Here is a 25699-nt window from a genome sequence, read left to right on the forward strand (position 1 = left end):
CGAGGTTGCATACGGCAGACGATTTGTTAAATCGAGCGCGATGCGGTGACGAGCGAGATTCGGCGAGATTTGACGAGGAAGGGAAATACGCGTGAACTGATGTCGTAAATAATACCGCAATTTCCGGTAACGATTCAGTCGACTTCCGGTCGGCCTCGTCAACTTTTTCTGATTGATTGCTACAATTTATACGATGTTACTAGTATGTAACGTGCGTGCATTCTATCTAATCAATATCGCCTCCAAATGTAAACAATAGTTATGTACCATTTTGCCCCTTAAAAGTCGAATAGATATCGCGTAACCGCTGCCCTGGTAAGTTCAAAAAGATGTTGGGTACATTTTCTGCCCTTAATCTAACGTCAAATAGGCGTCATGTGATTGATTAACCTTACCAATAATAATCCTTCACCAAAGATTTCAAAAAGAAAGTCTATCGCCACTTCGTGAAATCATTATTCATAATTAAATAACATTATTTTACTGCAATTGTTTTTACTGAAATATGAAACAATATTATGCAATAGTAAATTCATATAGTTACAATAATGTAAATATAAATTGTAAAGTAAACTGTAAAGTTGCTGCCAATATTTTATTGTAAAAATACAACAATATTTCTAACAGTGTATATCTACCAACGAGTCAAAGTTTTGAACTTTTTAAAAATTTTATAAATTTCGATAACTTACACACGAATGAGTCAATAGCGACCGAGGATATATCACGATATATTTATTCATTTACCTTTACGTCGATTAGGTTACGATTCAACTGCTTCAGTTCGCTGACGATATCGTCGGTGTTGAATTCCGTTTCCAGTCCGGCTGCCGTGCATAAGATTATCAAAAACACCCCCATAACACTTCGCGTGTAATCCATTTCGATTCTTCGGTGGCTGAAACGAAAATGTTGACGATATTGAGCTTTATCCGAGATATATTAGTCATATCTCGGGAGTTAACAGTTACTAACGGAAACACAGGAAGAATGCACGGGTCTCGTGCGAAGAAAACAGGAAGGGACCGCCGCAACGAACGTAATCCCAATTCCAATAACAAATTCCATAGAATACATGGGGAAGTGTACAACACCATCTCTACGATCAGTTAGCAATTCATTTATGTTGGCTTAGAAATTCTGAACTTAGTATTTTCTTCATACAGATTGCTGAATGCTTTTAATGTAAATTCGCATATGTTTAGTTAATGTATATTGCTTTCGTTATGATAGTCCCGAAATCGTCAATATACCGAAATCTTTGTTTAGGGTGTACAACATTACTAATTTATTGCATTGCAACGTATTGAATCGATTCACTTTTCATTTCGGTGAAGGTGTTTTTAATCATCGACCTTCCCGAATTTACGTTTTTTTTTTAACTCGCGAATCCAATCTAGCCTCGATAAAGATTTACACTTTCTACCCTCGGTTTTATTATAGTTTGCTTTGATAATCAATTTCCTCAAAGAGAAGAAAAAAATCAATTTTGAATCTAAATCTACAATAATTTGGTGAGTAACTACTAGCGACACCTGGTGGATCTCATTTCGCCCTTTTCTGCAAATGTAAGTTAAAAGTCAATCCTCGTTTCGGAACTGAATCCTCGATTGCCACAGTAGCGCTGCGGGCACCCACGCGGTTTTACTAGCGCATACGGTAGATTTTCATATCTTCGCTTGCCACTGCAGTCGGTTCGTCAACAGTGCGTTCGATGCCTTTTTTCAGAATAATCGAGTAAAAATATTGCGTCGTCACTACCTACAGAGACTCGAAACTACGATCGACAATTCGCCACTTACATCATCAACGCGATCTTGTTAAGAATAGCAATCGAATCGATCTATGAATTTGTAAGACGCGTTTATGTCTTTCAGGTCACACCAATCGATAAAATCCCTGTATCTAACAATTAATCCAGGTCAGGACAGGTAAACCAATCATGTCAGTCGGTAAAAAATAGCGCTTATTGTGACGGTAAGTATTTTGTCACAGAATTTCACAATATGAAATAAATATGACTAATTTTTTTTTTCAAATCGATCGATTTGATCAAAATGACTGCTTTTGCAGTCTAAACCGCGAAATCGAAATATTGACTGTTGAAAAATCTAGATTTAATTGTAATTGAAGCAATAAAACTAACATCGACACGCACGCCGAACCCGTTAAATAGTGCAGGTTTGGGTTGAGAAAACAACATATCAGCGTCAGAGCAATAATAAAAAATTACGTACGTCAAAAACTAACTCACTGGTAGGCTAGAGGCTAGTTCACTAATTACCTCGTAGAAGGAGACATCTTCCAAAATGGCTGATGTTGTCTTGATGATTAATAAATTTTGTTACGCTTTTTTCTTTTATTACATCTAATGCCACCTTGTAATCATTCACATTTAAAACCAACCCTTGTCACATCAACATGAAGCACTAAGCCCAATAACTGTGATGCCCGTCCTTCAAAAAACTCCAAACAATTTGGTTATCTAGATCCTATGGTGGCTGATAAGGGCCAAATGCATTAATGTTTACACGACCTCGATTATAGAAAAACTCAAAACGAAACCTATATAGCAAAAGCGAAAACTTCGTTTTTGCTAGGGCGAAAAAACGAAATATCATAGAGCATTGCTCTATGATTTTTTGTTTTTGCTCCATGATATTCGTTTTTGTGCCCTAGCAAAAACGAACTTTCGTTTTTGCTCTATTGAGTTATTTTCATATGACCTCGATTATAGAAAAATGCAAAACGAAACTTATAGAGCAAAAACGAACTTTTCGTTTTTGCTAGGGCACAAAAACGTATTTCATGGCGCAATAATGTTTCGTTTTTGCGCGGTAAAACTCGTTTTTGCGCGGTTCGTTTTTGCTCTATAAGTTTCGTTTTGTGTTTTTCTATAATCGAGGTCGCGTGAAAATTAGTGTATTTGGCCCCCTAATCAGCCACCATAAGATCTACACATCGTTAGATATACATTCGTCGTTGTATCGGTTTTTACGGCCTCAAAAATGCGTATCCCGATTTTGTAAATTAATTTTCGTATTGGATTGTCAGTTTTTTTTTATTTCCAGTATCGGAATAGTGATAATTGCGCCAATGACGATGAAATCTAGAGTTGGATCGTTTTTTTTCGTTTCGTTTCGTGTCGCGCGCTGGTATTTCAAACAGTTCTGTTTCGACACGAGCCGCGCCGCCGAAACGATGTTATTTACTCCGGGAGTAATCGGTTTTCGTCGTCAGTTATAACGCAACTCGTCTATCGTTAATTAGCCGTAATTTCGTAGTAATTATAGTCCGGGAGTAAAAATATGGATTTGCACGTACGTGTGTGTGTTGGCAGTTTGTCGGGCCGCGGGGTACACGCGACGTGTGTATCAACGAGTCCGCAATTAACGTTAGATTCACGCGCTGTATGATAGTTCAGATACGAGAGAGACTCAGCCGCCTATGATCAAAACAAAAACTCTTCTCGTTCGCTACTGAAACGGCCATCACTGTCAATGAAAAGTCCATCGTAACCCATCCTCCCCCGGCTGGGATTCGAACCTGATGGCATCGTGATTACCAAGGTACGAAACCCTGCTACGCTAGATCGAGTGCGCAGCTTAGACGAACTTCGGTTATCGGAGTTAGTCGACCTAAGTCGAACTAAACGAAACCGAATGTCAGTTAGTCGGAACCTTGGTCCGGAAATGGGCGACCACGGTCGCTGTAGTTCCTTTGAGCAACTGATCCCAGACATTTTATCAGTGCAAATTCAAAATCTGATGCATTCAGAACTTCACCTTTAAATTGAAAATGATACTAAAAAACCAGACAATTGACATTTACCGTGACGACTAAGTTTGGGAAAAATAAATAAAAATATTTCCACTGTGTCTAAAAGAATGCTGCTGGGCTGCAGATTACCTGGTTTAAACGTTTTTAATTAAGTCATCACGTGTCTCTCAGTCTGCCAGACATTATCAACCTCACAAAATCCCCGAATCCCTAACTTAAAAAATGTTCATCTTTCTGCCGCCAAACTTCGCATTAGTTCCCACAAACAACGACGATGTTAACATGGCGGCGGTTTGAATCAGTGGTGCGAAGTGCTTATTTTATGGCTACCATAGCATCAACAAGGCACAACGAACGAAACAGTAAAAATTGTTGGACGGTAGAAAAATGCTTTGCTCGGATTTTCTCCCGAGACTACTCATTGTTAGATAGTTTTCAAAGCAACGCACGGAACACGTTGATGTTTTTTGCTATTAGTTCAACTAAGCCATTTTAACTTGAGACCGATAAGCCTGCGATTTATGTTCTAGAAATACGTTTAGATACGTGAACTCGTTTTCGGACGACTTGTTGTCCAAAAACGGGAGTCGAACGTTCTCATTGTTATCTGCACTCCGAATAAGCGCCGTCTCTCGAAATAACCACCATCCGTCAGTACAGTTTACCGACCAGGAAACAAAGGACAATATTCGAATGAAAATGCGGATACTCTCGCGAGAATTCCCGTGAGGATTGGATCTTGAATGCACGCGAATAAGCAGTTGAGTAGTCGATTGCTGCGGCGTGTACCCTCGAAACAATAGTTCAAGTTCAAGTTCAAATCTATTTCGCAGAAAGCTTGACAGGCTATGTACAGAGATTGAGAGCAAAAACAAACGGACGATAAAATTTACAAATTTTGAACAAGCACAATATTGTGAAAAGGGAGAGAAACGTAGTTTTTTGTGTGGGCCAAGCAAAGCCCTAAGGACTCGGGAAAAAGGAAAAGGGAAAGGAAATGAGAGTTGATAAATTTCGTTAATGTCAGCAGAGTTTATACGCGTAAGCTAGAAAGTTCAGGAGAATGAGCAGAATGAATTAAGAGAAAGAGCCGTAGGTTTACAGTGAACACATTGTACGTATCTGTAAACATGAGATATTTTCCATCTCAGAAAATGAATTTGTCATTTACGTGGAGGCGGCGGTTCCGATATGCGAAGAGTCAGTTTACAACTGGATACTCGCCTTCCGTATTACCCCTTATTTGTTAGTTTTATTATCTTTATGTAGCGCAACGTTCGCACACACATCTCCTCCAGTTTTTGGCTTTCTGTCGCAGACTCTCTTCTTTCGGGTTCGAACGACCTTCACAATATGTGAGCACCAATTTACACGTCTTATTAGTAAGACTTTTCATCATAGGCGTCCCCGAGAGGGGTGTTGGGGTAGCGGGCGCACCCCTTTTCGAGCTGAAGTTACTATGTAATCAATGTTCAAGATTTGTCTTCCCAATTTGACTAGTCTTTTAGGTCTAAATGGTTCATTTACAGCCTCGAAAAAGCCTTCAATTTTCAAAAAGTTGTTTAGGGGAGGCCAACCAAGCACCCGGTTTTTTAATACGTTACACTTTCAAATGAAAAATCGAAATACAATTGCAGATCCCCCGACCATAGACCCGTCTAAACTAGACTGGTCTAATTTGGAACGATACTTTTGTCCTCGTGAACGCTTGGTCCGGTCTAAATTGGAACGGACCAAATTTAGACCGGTCTTAATTTCGTCGTGTGAACGCGCCTCATATTTGTAAAATAGAAAACTCATTAACTAGACCTAAAAATGCCATGTTAGTTTAGGCTATATCGAGTGATCCCTTTCGTCTCTCCTTTTCTATCTGACTGCCTCGCCCACCATCACTCAGCCACTTTTCCGCACCCACCTCAGTCTATCAAGATCAGTCTCCGATTTTTATCGAGCGCAATCTTAAAGATTCGTCATTCACGCTGTATTTTCGATTTGCAAGTCTATCAACAATCGCTGAAATTTTCTTTTCCCGTCTCGATCGGAAATATCAAATTCGAAGAAAACCCGCAAAACATGTTATTGTCGTCCGTAGAAACGAGAAAGAAATTGTATTATCAGAAAACTCCTTCAGATTCGAATCCCACTTCATAACCTTTAGATTGTGAAGAGAAATATTTGACCGTTGGAAGATCGTATTGCCGTCTGCAGTGACCAGATTCAGCGGTTATATATTTGTGGAACTTGGCGCGGCGTAACTATATGGAGAATTATCTAAGTCGACATCGTATTCTACGGAAGCCCCTAAGTGAAATACGAGATAATTGTTTCTCAATGTCGAATTATCAATCCCAAATTCGACATAATAAGTCGAAATTCACCATAATTAGTCGAAATTCGCCATAATTAGTCGAAATCATGTTTAATTCGACTTATTTATGTAGGAATTCGAGTTATAATGTGGAATTTCGAGTTATTTTATGTTGAATTTCGATAATAATGAGTCTTTGTGAAAATAAAACGAAATTCGACATAATCAACTCGAAATTCGACATTATAAGAAAACTCTTAATTCGACTTATTGAATCGTATTTCGACTTTCTTTATGTCGAATTTCGAAGAAATAAGCTCAGGGGCCAGTTGCACAGTCGAGACTTAAAAGTCCATAATTGGTCTTAAATCTTAAGACTGGTCTTTAGTTAGATTGGCAATAGAACGAAGTTGTCCTAGACTGGTCTTAAGTCTAAGCCATTACTATGCAACTGGCTCCAGGAGTCATCCAACGGACCAGGCGATAGGTGTCTTGCCCGAACACACTACGGGCTTCGAACACTAGACCTGGCTTCCCCGCAGTCGGGTGCTCTAACCACTCGGCCACAACGCCTGCTCGAACATCCCAAACAACAAGAGCACTGTCAAAGAAAAAAAAACTGTTCTGTCCTCAAGATGATTTGTCAATAACTAGAATGGTGTTGATATTTTGGGAATTCTAGGACGTGGATTCAGCGATTAATTAATTCATGCAGTCATTCAACACTCACACAAGCTGACGGTGTTACTCGAGTCATTGCCATCTTTAAAGATGGTCCAGTGCCGTGTCAGTGTCGATGTTTAAGTCACTCACTTTTACAAAATGGAATTATCGAAATCATTAAATATTTTGGTGGTCTATGCGCAAAACGAGAAACGCTTCTTTAAGCTCGGAATACAGCGGGAAAAAATGGAACTCTATGCCTTGACGTTTCTCCACCGATTGCCCCGTGCGGTCTGGCGTTTGGTATTCACTCGAAATCGTAAATCGGAAAACGCATAAAAAACCTTCAAATTTTAAAAATTCCCACGGCGCTCGTGATTGCCGGCAAATGAGTTTCAGCGATGGTATGTACGTACCCGCTCAAAGTTCGCCATCTTTTGAATATTGATTGGAATATTAACCGCATTTTACGTGAATCGAATAGAGGCGCAGTAAGTACTATAGGGTTGGGGCGAATGAAAGCGTCATCGTCACTTGGTTTGATCACAACAACTACACGTGACGGATGTGACATTGCTATTATGTTCGCGGGAAGTGTCAAGACAATCAATTACTTAAACATCTCTATTATATACTAGCTAACGTCGCGCTAGATAATACGATAATATACTACTAATATTCTCTACGAGTCCCGTTGGCTCACTACTGGTTAACATGCTTGCTTTCTGTGTGCGAGACCCGAGTTCGAACCGCGTAATTTCAACTTGATTTAAAGTAGAGATTCTTCGATAGTATATCGATATTCACCGAAATTATTCTACTGATTTGAATTTTAGTTTAGCTCAGCTATTCGCTAAGAATTGGAGCCTTTAATCACAGACATTCCCGTATTTGTACGGAGGCATATCCATCGGCAAGGATTCGAACCTGATGGCATTAAAAGTATCACGACAGGTTGGGAACACTGCCCGCGTAGCCCGAGTGCGCAGACAGCGCGTGGCAGTCTCGCGGTGTCATCCGGTTCGAGAGTGGATGTTACGCAAGGACACTTAACAACAAAACCAAGGCCCTCACCTCAACCCTATGACTTCGCAAAGAAACACCTCAAAGCTTCGACAACAAAGGTTTAACAATGTTAACCGTTTAGAAAAGTTTTCCCGGCTTCGCTTTTGTTTTCGACGAATAGTTTTATATTGAATGAAGGAAAAAATTGACATTCGGTTAAATTCGAAGTCTTCGGCACGATGTATCAAAAATCGATCGCTTATATAGGGCGCATTGGTTGGCGCAAAATGTTACGCAAATTAAGTCATTCTCGGAAAGACGGCTTCGCTTTGTTTAGCCTCGAAGATTCATTGCTAGAACAGATGTTTTCGCGGCAATATATCCAATCGACCAGGGTTAGCAGAAAACGACCAAAAATGTAAAAAGGAGGAAATGATCTTTAACCTTGTAACATAGTTATTTCCAAAATATCGGATGTATTGAATTAGGCAGCGAATAAAATTCACCCCAATCAGTCGCTTGCCGGTTCAGACTGGTTGGAAGATTGTTTGAATGAACCGGGTCCGAATTTCACAAATCTTTGATCTAACTCTTTGAATGCGGGTTACTTGACCGCCGATCACACATTCCCATATCTGTACTTCAATTTTCGATTTCGAATTCAAACCCCCTGTTTCGCTCCCGGCTGGTGCGGTGGAATTGTAAGGGACACCGCGACAAACCGACAAATCAAACGAAATCTACCAATTTAATAAATGACAGGGCCAACCCCTATTTTAAGATAAAAAAAGTAAGTTGAACTTTCGAGGAGGGTGGATATTCGCGACAAGACGATTCGATTATGAACACAAGTTCCAATCGCGTGTCGCAGTAGTCGTACTAATTTAGAGATAGACCCCACCTTCACCTGGGGGCGGAGAGATACAAAGAAAAGATCTCGATTAAATACTTCAACAGTTTCGCTCGTCGTTAAGTCATAATGATAGCACACATGGGCGGAGTGCGAATACGATTTACGTTTATCCGTAGACGCAATAAGAATTTCAAAATTAACGACGCAAATTGAATGTGTTCTTTTGGGTGGATCCAGAATGTATTGGATTTCTAGATTTATTTTCAGAAATGCATCAGACAGTTGAATATCAATTTCGCTTACAGCATACTGTAACTCGAGACCGGTATCAGCTCGAATTTCGGCATGAATCTGGTACTGTCTAAAATCTGACCGTCTCTGATTCGCAAGAGCAATCAACGATCATTTCGTTCTGTTCGACTCAAAAAACTGCCAGCTCATACGTGCATCTTCACCCGTCAAGGGATTCGAACCCACTACGCTAAAGTTTTTCCCCGAACCCCTTGACCTCACGAGTCGTTGGAGTCGTTACTAGCCGACCAGAATCCAGTCGTACCAATCACAGCGCTTGTAACAAACGACATTGGGCTTCTGTTGGTTTTCCCCTTAAATGGACCAATCAGCGAACGTTTTACCGAACAAGGAAGTATTTCGCAATTCGATGTATGACGTCATGCTCAACAGCGCCAGTAATGAAATCGCGCTTCGTGAGGCCAGGGGGAAGCGAGTTCGGTAGTGATACCGGACCCCTGGCAAGCGAGGATGATGTGCAACCAATCCACTTGACTGTAGTGAACTGATATAAGTCTCATTACGGTTAACGAATAAAAAACCACAGAGAGATTTGTAGAAACAGTTTATATCCTTAACAATTTCGAGGTTAAAACTTAACCTCCTCTTCAGAGGAACAAAAAAAAATAAATAAAGTGTTTCTACAAATCTACTGTGGGTTTTTTTCGAACCAATCTACTTCTTAAGACAACGTTTAAGCTAATATAGGTTCTATAAATATTTTAGCAACTTACGACCATTCTTAGATCAATTTAGACCCATGGTCAACTCGATAATATAAGACTAGTGTTGTAGGTACAATAGCCAATCTGACAACTTAAGACCAGCCCTTGAAGCTCATTTGGTTCGACAGCCAATCTGACAACTTAAGACCAGTCTTAACCTCATTTTGGTTCTACAACTAATCTAAAAAAAGACATAATACTAGTGTAAATTCATTTGGTTCGAAAAAAACCTAAGACAAGTCTAAGCTCAGTTTGGTTCTAAAACCATCTAACAACTTTAGACCAATCTAAGCTCAGTTTGGTTCTATAGCCAATCTAACAACGTAAGACCATTTTAGGTTTATTTTAGTTCTATGGCCGATCTGATAACTTAAGACCAGACTAAGCACACGTTGGTTCAATAGCTAATCTACGTTACAACCTAGAGACCAGTCTAAGTACGTTTTGGTTTTATAGCCTCATCTTAAAACTAGTATCAGAAACCGCGAAGGTATATTCGCGAAAATATTTCGGGCTCTTTTTGTCGTCATTCAGGTATATGAGAACTATCGATCGCTGGTCTAATCGCAGTTCATGCATTATGTATGCCAATCATGACCTGCGATATGCGCGACATTCCTTTGGAAATTACAACCGGGAATCAATTTGCGACTGATGCGGTCGCGTCCTCTCGGCAAATACTCTTGAAAGTTCAAATGCGGTTTTGATGAGCTACGACATCCCTCACGGTGAACGCGTTCGGGAAATGGATTCGCGCGATTGATACATATCCGAGCACTTAAGTTATATCTATATACGCGTCTCGGAAATCGACGCTGTATCTATTTCAAAATAAACTCGTCGTTAATCCGATAATGGCTAATATATCGACCGTTGATGAATCGTCGACGACGAACGGAAATTCGGATATCGCGTCTAAATCGATCAGTATCGTCACAGAACGGCACCGCCTCCTACCGATACCCGACAACCGCCTCCGACAAGCGTGGGCAGGCGAGGAGGCGTGAGGCGCGTGCTTCCGATGACGTCATCGATTGTAGTGCTTTTGTTTTTCTATTCAGTTCACGTTATTTACGAACACGATTTAGGAGGAAACGCGATACGAGAATTATTAAATGGCCGATTCATTTTGATATTCGAATATATGTCTCTCGTCAATTCTTGAACGCATGCGAAGTGGGGGTGATTAGTTTTAGAAAGTGCTCCGATAAGAAGTTTTATATTTGGTGTTTGTAATTGAAACGAGAATTATTAAATGGCCGATTCATTTTGATATTCGAATATATGTCTCTCGTCAATTCTTGAACGCATGCGAAGTGGGGGTGATTAGTTTTAGAAAGTGCTCCGATAAAAAGTTTTATATCTAGTGTTTGTAGTTGACTTACAATGATAATGTCTCAGGTGAAGTTTTGAACACATGCGAAGTGTGGATGATCAGTTTTAGAAACTGTTCTGATAAAATGTCTAATATCTGGTGTTTGTAGTTCATTTCTAATTAAAAATGTCTCAGGTGAAATTCTGAGCGCGTGTGAAGCGAGGACGATCGGATTTTGAAAGTGTGCTGATTAAATATCTTTGTTTTCCATTCCATTTTCCGTGGAAAATATCTCGAAAATATAAATTGTTCTGATCAAATATCTTCTGGTGTTTTCGTAATTTTCATTTACGATTTAAGGCGTCTCCGATTATTTAATGATTCGGCCTCATGAGAACCGGATTAAGGTATATACGTATTTTGAGTTACAAACTCAGCCATCGGGATAAAGTAAACGTGATTAAAACCTCGCAGTCGAGGGATCGCACCGAAAGTAAAGAGATGAGAGAAAATATGTTATGAAAAAGCCCGATCGCAATTCAAGGGATTCCAATGAAATACGGATAGGATTTCATCCTGAACCATTGTTAGAATTCTTATCGGTATTTCCTTGCATCTCTGAAGATAAGGATAAGCATTCATCCGAAGCGATTAGGATTTACAGGTATCGACTACTAGCCCCAGGAAATAATACAGATCCTATTCTTAATTTTTTGACACCGTTAAAACCAATATCGTCCGTTACTTAAGCTTAAGGAGTATTTTTGAGTCGTTGTGCAGTACGTCACCTATTTTGGAATTTCGAAATAAGAATTATAAATGCTTACAAATTTGTCGTCATTTTTGACCGAATGACTGTACTTTAACAACTCGTATTTTGATTTCAATGTTTTTTTTTATACAAAACAATGAATTATGGATGTGTACTACGTCATCAATATTGGGCGGTGGTCAATTCAATTCAATTCAATTCAGTCGATATATTCAAAAGCAACATAAGTTTGTTGACCCAGCCTCATCATCATCGATATCATATTATTCTTTTTCGACAATATCGAGCAAATGCGAACATGTTGTTTTCCAAAAACGTCTACGGACATTCAAGTCAGTTTTCGCATCGTATGAGTCTAGCATCGCCTATCATACAAACTGTTCATCCGAGTGCAAGCGCGCTACCGCTGATATTCCAATTTCAGACCAGCGACGGTCGCCTTTTGGCTTTTAGTCGGATTGGTATTTCACGCAATGTTGACGGGGATTTTTTTGCCAGCGCCATCAACGCGAGAAAACACGCAGAGACCCGAGGCAATGTCCTGTCGATGATGAATTATTTTTCTACCGTTGTTATTTTCGACACAATTTCAGAGATGCTTCGTAAGATACCCGAATTGAAAGGTGGGCGATGGTTTAAAAATTCAAATCAGATTAGCAGCAACTGTCAGCGGGGCAGAGAAACGATTCTTCTGTTAAGAACCTAATAAAAAATATGTTAGGCCTAAAATGCTTGTCAGTCCTTAGTACGAAGCGTCCTGGGGACATAGTTATTTTTTGTTTAAATATTTTGCTGATTGAAAAAAACTAGTCAGCCAGCCAGCCAGCCAGCCAGCCAGCCAGCCAGCCAGCCAGCAAGCCAACCAGCCAGTCATTCAGTCAGTCAGTCAGTCAGACATTCAGTCAGTCAGTCAGTCAGTCAGTCAGTCAGTCAGTCAGTCAGTCAGTCAGTCAGTCAGTCGGTCGGTCGGTCGGTCGGTCAGTCAGTCAGTCAGTCAGTCAGTTAGTTAGCAAGCCAGCAAGCCACTCATCAAGGGTTCCTGTATTTGAATCCATAGTAGTATGCCTTTGATAACAGTCCAAGATTATTCAGAATGGACCCACTAGTTAGAACACTCTACGACGTAAGCCTAAATTGGAAAAAACCGAAAATGTCTACAATTGTTGTTAATCATTAAAATATGATGCCGGCGACGATTCTAATTCCGCTCGCGTATCGTCGTCGTCGAAACCACGAAGCCATAATTCCTAGTCGAGCGGAAGGTCGTGACTCACCGTTTTAACAAACCTATCAATTACAAGATGCAACATTGTCGCAAACGACAGCAGACGTATTTTGTCAATGGAGCTAATCTAACCGGCACGCGATTTTCATGTAGCCATTTTGTCGCCGCGGTGTTTATTCCGCGTGCGAATTTGACGAATTAATAACAATAATGATGGCGATATTTCTAGCCAGGCAAAAGCGGCTTTTTCTTTCTCGGCAGCCGGTATATGCTATTTAACACGCGTTGTAATAAATAGTAAAAACACGAAGCGGTTCGACGACTTCAGAATACAATCGACACCCCCGTATTTCGCGCGGGATTCTCATGAGGTTTTCTAGCAGCAGCAGCAGCAGCAACAACAGCAGCAGCAGTGAATAATTCAACTGACGCAGCTGTATCACACATCAGACCGATGTTTAACACAGCAAAAAAACTAATTTCACAGTTTTGAGCGTAATTAGACTTTGAATCCAGTTCCGTAGTTGAGTGGCTCTAATTTGACTCGAAACCCGGTGTATTTTGATCTAACTCGAAACCCAGTTCCACTGTGTCAGTTGGTTTAACTGCAAACCCGGGTTCCACGGTTTTGTGGCTTTAATTTGGCTCTCGGTTCATTCCTTATGTCGCGTGGGTTTGATTTAACCCTGAACCCAGTTACACAGTTGTGTGTGTGTGTGTTTAGTGGTTCAGTTCCACAGTTGTGTGGTTTGAATTTGAATATAAACCCAGTCCCACTGTGTCAGTTGGTTTAACTGCAAACCCGGGTTCCACGGTTTTGTGGCTTTAATTTGGCTCTCGGTTCATTTCTTATGTCGTGTGGGTTTGATTTAACCCTGAACCCAGCTACACAGTTGTGTGTGTGTGTGTTTAGTGGTTCAGTTCCACAGTTGTGTGGTTTGAATTTGAATATAAACCCAGTCCCACTGAGTGGGTTTACTTCGACTCTGGACCCCGTTCCACATGTCTGTGGGTTTAATTTTAACTCTGGATCTAGCTCCACAGTCCTGTGCCTTTTTGACACTGGATACAATTCCACAGTTGTGTGGCTTTAATTTACTCTGGATCAGTTCCACAGTTATGCGGTTTGAATTGCACTATAAACCCAGTTCCACTGTCTGGGTTTAATTCGACTATGGTTCCAGTTCCACAATTGTGTCGGTTTGATTCGAGCCTGGATTCAGTTCCACACTTGTGTGGGTTTAATTTGACTGGAAACGCAGTTCCACTGTGTGAGCTAAATTAACTCCGAACCCATTTCCACAGTCGCGTGGGTCTGCGTAATTTATTCCATTTGTACAGGGTTTCTGAAACAAGGCCGTGTACTTGGTGGATTAAAACGGATTTCTAGGCTTAATCTTGCGTTCTAAATTCCAACCAATTTCAGTTGTAGAAGACTGGACAAGAAAACCAGATATGCCATCGGAATTTACTGCTTAAGATTGTTGTAATTTTTTTGTTGTGGCTTTAAAGGTTTTCGGAGGTTGCTTCAGAATTTCTTTCGAGACTTTCCGCGACCTACCTAAGGCCAATTATTGGAATTTCCATCCCCTGTTACATATTCTTGCACTGGTATCATCTATCTCTTTTGGCGAGACAAGACAAACGGATCATAAAAGAATCATTTTCTTTTTCATAGTGTTTGGTATTGCTTTCATTAATAGTTGATTAAATTGAAATTTATGATATTGGAGAGCGCAGGAAACTGGTTGACTACAAGCGACAACTGGTGTGGATCCTCACTTGCCATAAGTGTAATCCTCTATTGCTGCAGTAGACAATGTCGCACTGCACACTAGCGACACCTGGCGGATTCTCACTTGCCCCAGGCGGAATCCTTTATTTCAACAATAGCAAATATCCAATTGCACACTAGAAAACCTGGTGGATCCTCACTTGCCACAAGTGGAATCCTATATTGCCGCAGTAGTATATATCTTACTGCAAATAAGCGACACCTGGATAATCCTCACTTGCCACAAGTGGAGTCCTCTATCACCGCAGTAGTTGATATCCCTCTGCGCACTAACGACACCTGGTGAAACCTCGCCTGCCTCAAATTGATCCGTCTATTGCTGGAGTGAGTATAGTTGACATCGAGTTCTCGATCGGTCAAATCCGTGTCTAACGTGTTGAACATTTCAAATCGCAGGCCGTCGTTATGAATTTACATAATTATTAATAAACGCAAAAAACGGATAGAAATATCAAAATAGAAATGCGCGCGAGCTCAATCAACAATCCGCCCACCATTGATACGCCAAAATCCAGCACGATAATGGCAGCTTCGTGTTTGTACTTCGAGGGTTGAGTCGCGCGGAGGCTTATTAGAAAATAAAGTAACAATTACCTCGGTAATTTCGGCGTCGATCGTCGGCGCAGCGCGCGGTGGCCCGATTTATTTCGACGCGAAATTTCTGATTAGAACCGACCGATCGGCGACGTGATTATGTTTTTAGCTTCATTAGATACGGTGACGTACGGATGACGGGTTAAATAGAATATGTCAAGTTGATTTGTGACGCGCGCTGCGCCGGCAACTGAGCGTCGCCGGCGCGCACTAATCAGTGTCAATAGATGAGCGTTTGTTTGACATTAAACGCCGCCTGCGCTGATTGTCAAATAAACAGAGTTCGCGTAAAAACAATCATCTGCGTCGACTCTATACACAGTTAACTCTATATATAGTGTGACATCCGATCGTCAAAAGGCCCAGCTAGTCGAAGCTTAAAATTGAAGATGTTTTTGATCATTGAATCGGGATTGAACGAGTTAATCATTTGATTGGCAGATTTAATTATCATAATGACGATGTGTGTCTTATATAGCGCTAAATCCAACAGAGCCGTTTACATTTTTCGGTTACATTATAACCCCAGCCATTTGACTACAAGCGAAAACTGGTGTGGGTCCTCACTTGCCACAAGTGTAATTCTCTATTGCTGCAGTAGTCAATGTCGTACTGCACACTAGCGACACCTGGCGGATTCTCACTTGCCCCAGGCGGAATCCTTTATTGCAACAATAGGTAATATCCAATTGCACACTAGAGACACCTGGTGGATCCTCACTTGCCACGAGTGGAATCCTATATTGCCGCAGTAGTATATATCTTAGTAGTAGTATATATCTCTTAGCAGTAGTATATATCTCTGTACGTATCAGCCATCTTTTAAGCAACATCCAAACACCGAAAAGGCGCTAACATGCGCCCAGGTGTCATCTATCAGGCCAGGTACCCATTTACTTCTGCTCGAGGATACGTAATGTACGGGGTTCGAACCCACACGAATTGGCTACCCAGAGTCGAGCGCTCTAACCACTCAGCCACTCCTCGTTTGATTTCGATTTCGATTTCGTTTCATTTAGTTCTGATTTGGTGTCCTTTACGAACTAACCGGCGAACCAGGGGATTCGATTCTGAAATCGGAAATCGAAGCGCTGAGTGAGATCACGGCTTTATTCGAGCATGGAAAACGCATCTGAGGCTTCTTGATGTCCCGCTGCACACTAGCGACACCTTAAATCCTGGATCCTCAATTTCCACAAGTGAAACCACGTTTCAACATAGAATCGGTGTCCTACTGTACACTAGCGACACCTGGTGTTTCCTCACTTGCCACCCAGTGAGAACCCACGACTGCCACTGACAGTAACGTCTCTGGATCCTCATTGATTTCGAAGACTGCCATTCGAATCTTTAATTGACAATTTCCTTCGTGCGATCGAGAACTGCCACGGCAGTTGATGTGCACCGGTATATAGCGCGCGGCGAGTTGTTTATCTCAATTTTATCCGAAATGAAATTCACCATATTGGCGTTTGATCACGAGCCCGAAATGTCGAGGGTTCGTGACGATCTTTTAAGTTGATTAAGCGTGCTTCTGAAAAACCGTGGTCTAGCCCGGAGCGTAATGTAAACCGGGCCTTCAAACAAAACACGTACGCCTCGGATATTTGGTTTTTGCGACGCGCTAAAGCGTTCTCGTACAGCGGAAGTCGGGATCGACGACCTTGAAGACGACGCGGCTGAAAGAAATTCAGCGCTGGCTTTCAATCGACGTTCTCTCCAAACAGATTTTTGGGTAGACACAAAATAGATGTTTGCATCCCTTCAGGCGAAACGCGGCGTATTTCAACTGCCGATCTTTAATTAGATTCGCGGGGATTTAAGCGAAAATTCGGTAGTAACGCCTCGGTATTTGCCTCTCGCGAGTATCGCGTGCGTGTGTGGAATCGTCATACGATATTTTTGTGTCTTTTTTTTGTAAAACGAAGATGATTGAAGCGAGAAAAGATGATAGCTCCATAATTGAAGATGTTATTAAACCCCGGAATATTTCACCTAACTAATTGCAGATTGAACTCAGTGCATCAGATGGATCTCCTCCTTACTTGCCGCAGGTTGAATCCTCGATTAACTTAATTACTGGCGCTGGTACCGTTCAAAAGTGTAGCTGTGGTACATACCCATTCACCACCAAGGAATCCGTTTTTGCTGCAGAAGTTGATGTCCTACAGCGCACTAGCGACACCTGGTGGATCCTCACTTACCACAAGTCGAATTATTTCTGACGCAGTAGTTGATGTCGTACTGCACACTAGCGACACCTGCTGAATCCTCACTTGCGAAAAGTGGTATCCTCTATAGCCGCAGTAGTTGATGTCCTACTGGACACTTGAGACACCTGGTGGATCCTCACTTGCAACAAAAGAAAACATCTATTGTCACAGACCGCCTACGGTAAGATGTAGCAATACGCTGGGGCAGGCGGCGGTGTACGGGGACGCTAGGACTCGGGCAGCGGTGTACAACAACGGCTCTTAACGACAGCCATTTGATGTTGTCAGACCTAAGACCCTAACGCAGATCAAGGCGGTACTAGCGGCGTGAGCTATACTCTTACTGCTGAAATAAGCCCCCAGCGGAACCGGATAGATAAGGACTTACGGTGACACGCGTCTTCTAAAAGCGCGATCGAAAATACTCTCTGGGAGTAAAAGATCAACGTATAATAAGATTAGGAGACGTCTGCGTTTCACTGCGGCAGTAGTAATGCACCGATTTCACTGTTTTAGACCTATTACTCACGCGAGAACTGTTCAGGTCCAACGAGTTCAAAACAACGTCGCGGCAAGACGCGAACTTAACTCAATTTCCTCGTTCTTTTGTAACCTCTTTTTCTAATCGATGACAGAAAACGTTGGCAGATGCACTGAGTATATATAACCGCGGCAGATCCGCAGTGATAAGAACACTCCATCCTTTGGAAGATACAGTCGGATGCGCTCAAGTCGAATTTACCGTTCAGTTTTTGAAATCTTTTGTGATACTTACTATTTATGAAATACATCACATCCGGCTCGGGTATTACTCGAGTCAGACGGATTTTTACGGTGCTGAAAGATCCGAATTCAGCGAAGTCTATTATTCAGCACACTTATCGGGTACATAGAATAATAGATAAGTAATAGACTGTCTGAGGCCACTGTGGTTTCATAGCCAAACTAACGATGTTAGGACACGACCAAGTCTATGCGGTACTTGGTTCTTAAGGTAATCAAGCGAATTAAGACCCAACTAAGCTGATTTGGTTCTGTATCTAACCTAACAATCATTCTGGGGTCGTCTAAGCTTCTTTTGGTTCTATAAAACAAACCAAACAAACCACCAAACAACTCAAGATCAGTCTATGCTATATTTGGTTCTTTAGCCAGGCTAACAAGACCAGTCTCAGCTCATTTTGGTCCTTTAACCAACCAAACAACTCAAGATCAGTCTATGCTATATTTGGTTTTTTAGCCAGTCTAACAGCTCAAGACCAGTCGCAGCTCAATTTGTTTTTATATCCAATCTAACAATTTGAGACCAAAGCTAAAGCTCATTTGGTTCTATAGCCAATCCGAGAAATTAAGACCATTCTAAACTCATTTTGTTTCTATAACGAAGTTCATCTCGCTTTTATAGCTAATCTAACAACTTAACACCAGTCTAAGCTCATTTTGGTTCTATAACCAATCTAAGAACTTAAGGCCGGTCTTAGTTGATTTTGGTCCTACAGCCAATCTAACATCTTAAGACCATCAATCTAAGCTCATTTTGGTTCTACAGCCAATCTAACATCTTAAGACCAGTCTTAACCCATTTTGGTTCTATAGCTAATCTAAGAACTTAACCAGTCTAAGCTCATTTTGGTTTTATAACCAATCTAAGAACTTAAGACCAGTCTTAGTTAATTTTGGTTCTACAGCCAATCTAACATCTAAAGACCAGTCTTAACCCATTTTGGTTCTAGCTAATCTAAGAACTTAACAACAGTCTAAGCTCATTTTGGTTTTATAACCAATCTAAGAACTTAAGACCAGTCTTAGTTAATTTTGGTCCTACAGCCAATCTAACATCTTAAGACCAGACTTATCCCATTTTGGTTCTATAGCTAATCTAAGAATTTAAGACCAGTCTAAGTTAATTATGACTCTACCGTAAATCTAAACACACCAGTGAATTCCTCAGTTCGATTCTATAACCGATCTAACAACTTTTCAAGTAATTAGATAAACTTGCATGACTATACAACTAAGACTAGGCCAGGATGCAGCTTACGTATTCTAAAAACGTGTATGTTTAGTAGCAAAAAAAAAATCTTAAGACGAATTGGTCGTAAATTATGCAGAACTCGCTAGATTGATGTATTCTAGGAAAATTAGATTTTGCTGCCTTTAAATAATTGAGTGCGAGATTTATCAATTACTCATTAGTTAATTGTCTAATAAGTCGCCAACGAAGATTAATTTGTTTTTGATGTTGTTAAAAGTAATCATTAGAATGTCCTTAAAGCGCGTAAATTGTCCTTTTATACCGGTACGCGGGGCGTCAATGAAGCAGGAACGATACAAGCAGCAATCGATAATTCATTATATATCTCTACGATATATAGCATCGTCTGCGAAGTAATTATTCCAATCATCTATCTAGCGTTCTAATTATTACACGAAACGTATTCAAAGTGCAAGGTGCTTACATAAATCGTGTAAGTTTAGCTACCGATTGCATCAGAAATCCCGCTTTCGCAATTAGTGCAAAGATACTTCAACAAGTCATCCGAACATGCGAGCACAACATTTAATTCGGTACCAGCTTGATAATGATAATGATAATAATAAAACTGATAATAATACTGGTAATCATAATTGACATTTATTTAGCACAGGTATCATAAGCAGTGTCAAATGCGCTCCAAATTGGCATTATAACTCTATTCCATGTATCAGTCATCTCTCCCTGGTAAGAAGTGACATCCGAGCAGCTGCTATAGGCGCTCAGGAGACATTCATCAGACCAGGTAGTTATTTACTCCTGGATGGAGAGAGGCAATGAGGATGAGTGTCTTAGGTGCCAAGAACCTACGACCTGGCTTGCCACAGTCAAACGCTCTAACCACTCGCCTACACCGCTAGCTTTCGATAATTTTCGATAACATGTCTTCTCTAGGCTCCAATTTCTGAAAAGTGAAGCGAACTCTACGCGGAATAATAACAAAAACGAAACAGGAGAAAGGAACTCGAATCATCGTTTCGGGAAACGATGATTCCTCGATCAAACGCGGTTGTTTCCATGTTTTTTTCTGCGTTTCCTGTTTACCCGCGTCGTGTGAGTTGTCGGCTTTTGGTTCCCCACACGAATACGCCCGCTCATTCAAATTTTAGAACGTTACCTTTACGGTTTGCCATTATTGGGATTAGATGATACCGATGAAATCATGATGTCGGATAAGGAATCGTTAAAATGTCAATAAAAACCATCGTATTAAGCGCAAAATGTCGCATGTGAAAATAACCGAGTTAAAATGCGATTTGTACAAACTACCACGAGAAAACAACCGAGAGAAGCAATTACTGATAATGTCATCATAAGCGCCATAGGTAGAAAGTTAAGAGGTAAATATAACAGAGGGCGAAACACTAAAGATGCCCGATCAGCACAATTTCGAATATGATCATTAACACTTCACATGTATCAAGAACTTCAACCGAGAGATTTTTAATAGAAAATGAACAACAAACATCAGACATTAGACATTTTATCAGAACACTTTCAAAAACTGATCACCACACTTCACATGTGTTCAGTGCTTCACCTGAGACATTTCTAATTGAAAATGAACTACAAACACCAGACATTAGACATTTTATCAGCACACTTTCAAAAACTGATCGTCCACACTTCACATGTGTTCAGTGCTTCATCTAAGACATTTTTCTCTATTAACGAACTACAACCACCAGACATTAAACATTTTATCAGCATACTTTCAAAAACTGATCGTCCACACTTCACATGTGTTCAGTGCTTCGTCTGAGACATACTTATTTGATAATGAACAACAAACACCCGATTTGACAAGTCGTCAGTACTTTTCGAAAACTGAAAGTCCAAGCTTCACATGGGTGAGTTCTGGATTTCAGAAGCATGTTGATATCAGGATACAATTGATAATCGCCATAGAATTTAATGCAATAATTTTTTTCTCAATTATTCACTTTTTTCCGAAGCGAGTTGATAACCAATCAGCTAGAAGAGCTGATAGCTACCGATCCTTGGTGCCCGCATCGGAATCCCGATTCTGATTACGATGACGACTCGGTTATCGTATTCTGAGGTCAGAAGAGAATTCGTTCTTTCAAATAGATAAATGATTAATTTCACAACCCTTACGGTACCGCAGCAACTGTATATTGCAGAATCTAAGCTGTCAGTCAAATTCCAACCCGAATTAACATTAATTCATGCACGGTAAGGGCGTGGCACAATCTTACAATGTCTGAAGGTAAGATTCTAACGACAGAGTCTCACGACGCTATCAGTTTCGAAAGCAAGCAAATGAGAACGTTTTCGGACCAATAGGTCAAATCCAAGCGAGAGAGGAACGTGCCAGTCTCGCGTCATCATCGGGTTAACCTCACGCAACAGAGGAACGAGTCGTACGATGGTGTCAGGTTCGAATCCCTGCGAGACAATACAACTCGCGGCACAATCTGCAATAGAGGACAAAGCGCGGGGGCTATCTCGCAGTATATGTACTATTACAACTATTGACGAAAGACTATTCAATCCGTGTGTTGTGACGATACAAAAGCCGCGAACACACGGACACGCATTTGGCCCGAGCCAAATTGGCACATCAGGTTCCAGCCAAATTTGGCCCATCGCTAATCGGAGCGCGCGTTCACACGTGAACCACTCACTAGTAAACAATGCTTAAACAAAGCGATCTGAGTTCCGGAACCAGTTGCAATTCAAACGCAACCGTTTGTCCCGTGCTTAAATTTGGCGCGGGATTGGTCCGACGTTGCTTGGTCGAGAGAAATTTGGCCCGGGGCCAGAAATACTCGTGTGTGAGCGTGGAAAAAAGAACATGATGTTGAATTCAGTTAAAAAGTGCGTCTTGCGGCTCGTCAAAACAGAGAGTTTCAGCAGACCTTTCAAAAAAGGAAAATTTAGTTTGCCGCGCTAAAACGGACTTTTTAAAGAAATTCAACAATTTGCGTGCTGGCGCGCTCGTTCGCATACCAGGGCCCGGTTTCATAGACTGAGTATGAAAATTATTCCTAGGGGTAAATCCTCGATGCGGGTGACAAACACCGTAGTCACAATGAGGAACCGTGATTTTAACTGAAAAATTTCCAAAATGATCCCTGGGATTATTTTGCTTTCACATTTATGAAACCCGGTCCAGGAATCTGACGTTACGACGGCATTATAACGATGAACAGTAACACAAACTAAGCAACGCCTTGTATTGCCTCGCTTTCTATTTGCCTCGGTTATCTAAGACGTAGCTGCCGTCGCTACCGTTTTCAAAGCGATTTAATTTCAATTATCGAAAGGTCGATTCATCACCGAGGCTCTACTATTGAAAACGGTGTAAAATGATACGATATGCCCCGGTAGCGCGTCGGTACATGTACACACACCCCCGCGGCCGCTTGCCGTATCTTTTCGACGAAAAAGACGACAGTAAAGGTGGGCTAATTAGTGGAAAACGGGGGTTAAGAATCTGGTGTTGTTGTTGATCCCTACGGGAGTTTACCGTAATCTGAGCAGCGCGTACGTCTCTGAAAGCGGTTCCTCTACAATTAGATTCGACTCCGGGTTCAAACGTTATATAAATGAACACGCGTTCACCTTAACCGAGATGTTGAACGAGCTCCGATTGAGAGAGAACGTTTTTCGCTCGATTCAAATTTTTAACCGGCAGCGTCACCAATACCCGAGGACAAAGGTCGCCTAGTTGATTTTTTTTAAAGAGATTAGGAACCGAAATTTTTGAAATTCATCCTGATTCAACGATGCATCGCTTGATTATGTTCGTGTTCGGCCTAGAAATTCAGGGGCGGTTGCTCAAAAGTTGGTTAGAGTTAACCAGTGGATAGTCGACATAGTGACAATAAAAACGTCATTGCTACTATAGTATTTATCCGCTGGTTATCGTGACCAATATTTGAGCAGCCCCTTTATTTTTATGTGCAACCTAGGAGCCAACTGCATATTAAGTTGAAAATGAAACCAGTAATAAATACGAATACGAATATCTATTACGCTTCGACCATCTCCATGGTATATGGAGGAAAAAGCGTATTTTCAATTCATTATAAACACAGAATAAGATAAAAGCACCTTCAAACAGAACAAACGTTATTTGACGTTTTACAAACGGCAGGTACATGCGACACCTCTCGGTCGGATATTGACTTAGCTACCATTTTGTATGGACGAAAGATGATCGTTTGATTCCGATGAGTAAAAGACTACTTAATCTCAATACGACGACAGTTGACAAAAGCCAATTTAGGTGAAGCCGACGGTCTTTATATTAAACCGGTATTTTTTGCCGACTTGTCACGTTTCGATGTCGACGTCGAACTATGATGGATGTTTTCCGCGAGCCCCGCGCAGAGCTGCGTGAGTTTTGGCTAACAGAAATAAACCGCCATATATAGAGCAGATATCGATATCCTACAGGCGATCGCTTCCAGGAATCTAAACTGTTGGTTACACCTCCGCCGCCGCAATGACGTCATTTACTCTTTCCATTGACCTTTACGTTTGTGCCACATCTGTAATGTGTTGGACGGGGAATGTCACTTTTTGTCCCATTGTAAAAGAGTCGCTAATCTGAGAAAGGAATCAAAAACATCTATCTTAGACGTAAATAGTTTAATCTCCACTTTCGACAACCTAAACCCTACGACCAGTATTGTTCAGCTAGCAAAATTTATCAAACTCGGTTTGCCATTGTCCTAATATTTCTTCGATTAATGTTTTGTATTATGTTTTTCCTCATCTGTCATTCGTGTTAATTATGTCTCATTTTATTATTGTTTATCTCCTATTATGTATATACTTGGTTTTACCGAAACTGTCTCAGTTGCAAACAATGTTTCTTTTTAAATGTTTATGCCGAATAAAGATCGAATTGAATTGAATTGAACTACGGGCATCCACAGCTACTGTTTAGATTATATCTGGTCCAACCGAGAGCTGCTGTGGGATTTTACCCGGAACGCACAATATACACGATATCACCCTACCCGCGACCGAGTTTCATCCGGTAGTTCCAGAGCCCGTTGCGGTTGCAGACCAGCTTAGAGGCAAAAGTGAATCGAAGTCGGTCACAAGTTGACATTTTTCTTTTTAAATTAGACCAGTCGAAAACTGTATCATCTACCCAATCACCAAATCTCATAATTCCCCAAATTTCTTAAAACTTCGATTTCAAATTTGCAATTCCACATTAGCTTATCCCAGAAATTCTACATTTTTTCGCAGGCGTCAAATAATTTATTAAAGTTTATTTTCTTGTTTCTCTTGGATTTGGGTCTGAACTCGGTTCCGCAATTATGTGGGATCATCCCCGACCTCGGGACCTTTTTCAAAATTTCGCTTATACGATTAGACTTTGTGTCCATCAGTTCCACAGGTGGATTTTGATCGATTCCACAAGTTGCGTGGATTACTATATACGGACACGTTTTCACAGGTATACAGTGGAACTTCGTTACAGCGAACTTCACGCGGCCATAAAATAGGTTCGTTATAACCGATAGTTCGTTACCGGAATTTGTGATATCCGATTAATCATTGTACCCGAGTTCGTTGTAGCGAGATTCCACAGTATAGGATTTCATTTAACACATGATAAAGTGGATTGTAATTAGTAATTAGTAAGAGAATATCACGCAGATATTATCTGTAATTTGTAATAGTACACTATTGTATAGTTCGTATCTATTCGGAAGAGATGAATCGAAACCGATTGAAACGAGAATCGTTTTAACAAGTTCATAATCATCACGAAGATTTTGACAGTTGCGTTAATACTATTATTTATCTGAATGCTCTTCCGAAATTATATTTCTATACAACTGCCCTGTCCGGTATCTCAGCCCACAGATTCACAGATGCTTCGTACGGCTCTTTCAAGGAAACATTTCATACTCTGTTTACTGTATATAGCGTGGGTTTTTATATCATCTTTCGACGCAGTGTTTGGTTCAATGGCAGCGTTGCGGTGCCCATTATTGCGGAAAAGACTCCGCCTCCCCAAACACCTCGATTGGCTGTTCTAAGTATTCTATCACAGAAATATGTCGACAGAGAATTTCTTCCCAGCAAACACTTAACCAAAACTCGACGTTGGATGAACAGTGAAAATATAACAA

The 25699-nt window shown here is 40.9% G+C and overlaps 1 protein-coding gene across 2 annotated transcripts in view; it reads right to left on the bottom strand.

The window, feature by feature from the left end:
- LOC141907422 (uncharacterized) overlaps positions 1–25699 on the bottom strand; it is a 66561-nt gene that overhangs the window by 23751 nt on the left and 17111 nt on the right. For both annotated transcript variants that reach the window (XM_074797061.1, XM_074797060.1), the window contains exon 2: positions 748–898. In XM_074797061.1, coding sequence (XP_074653162.1) covers positions 748–882 — 135 coding nt within the window. In that variant the 5' untranslated portion in view covers positions 883–898. The remainder of the gene's footprint in view (positions 1–747; positions 899–25699) is intronic.

This window comes from Tubulanus polymorphus, chromosome 6 (genome assembly GCF_964204645.1).
Source record: "Tubulanus polymorphus chromosome 6, tnTubPoly1.2, whole genome shotgun sequence".
In the NCBI taxonomy this organism is placed as follows: domain Eukaryota; kingdom Metazoa; phylum Nemertea; class Palaeonemertea; order Tubulaniformes; family Tubulanidae; genus Tubulanus; species Tubulanus polymorphus.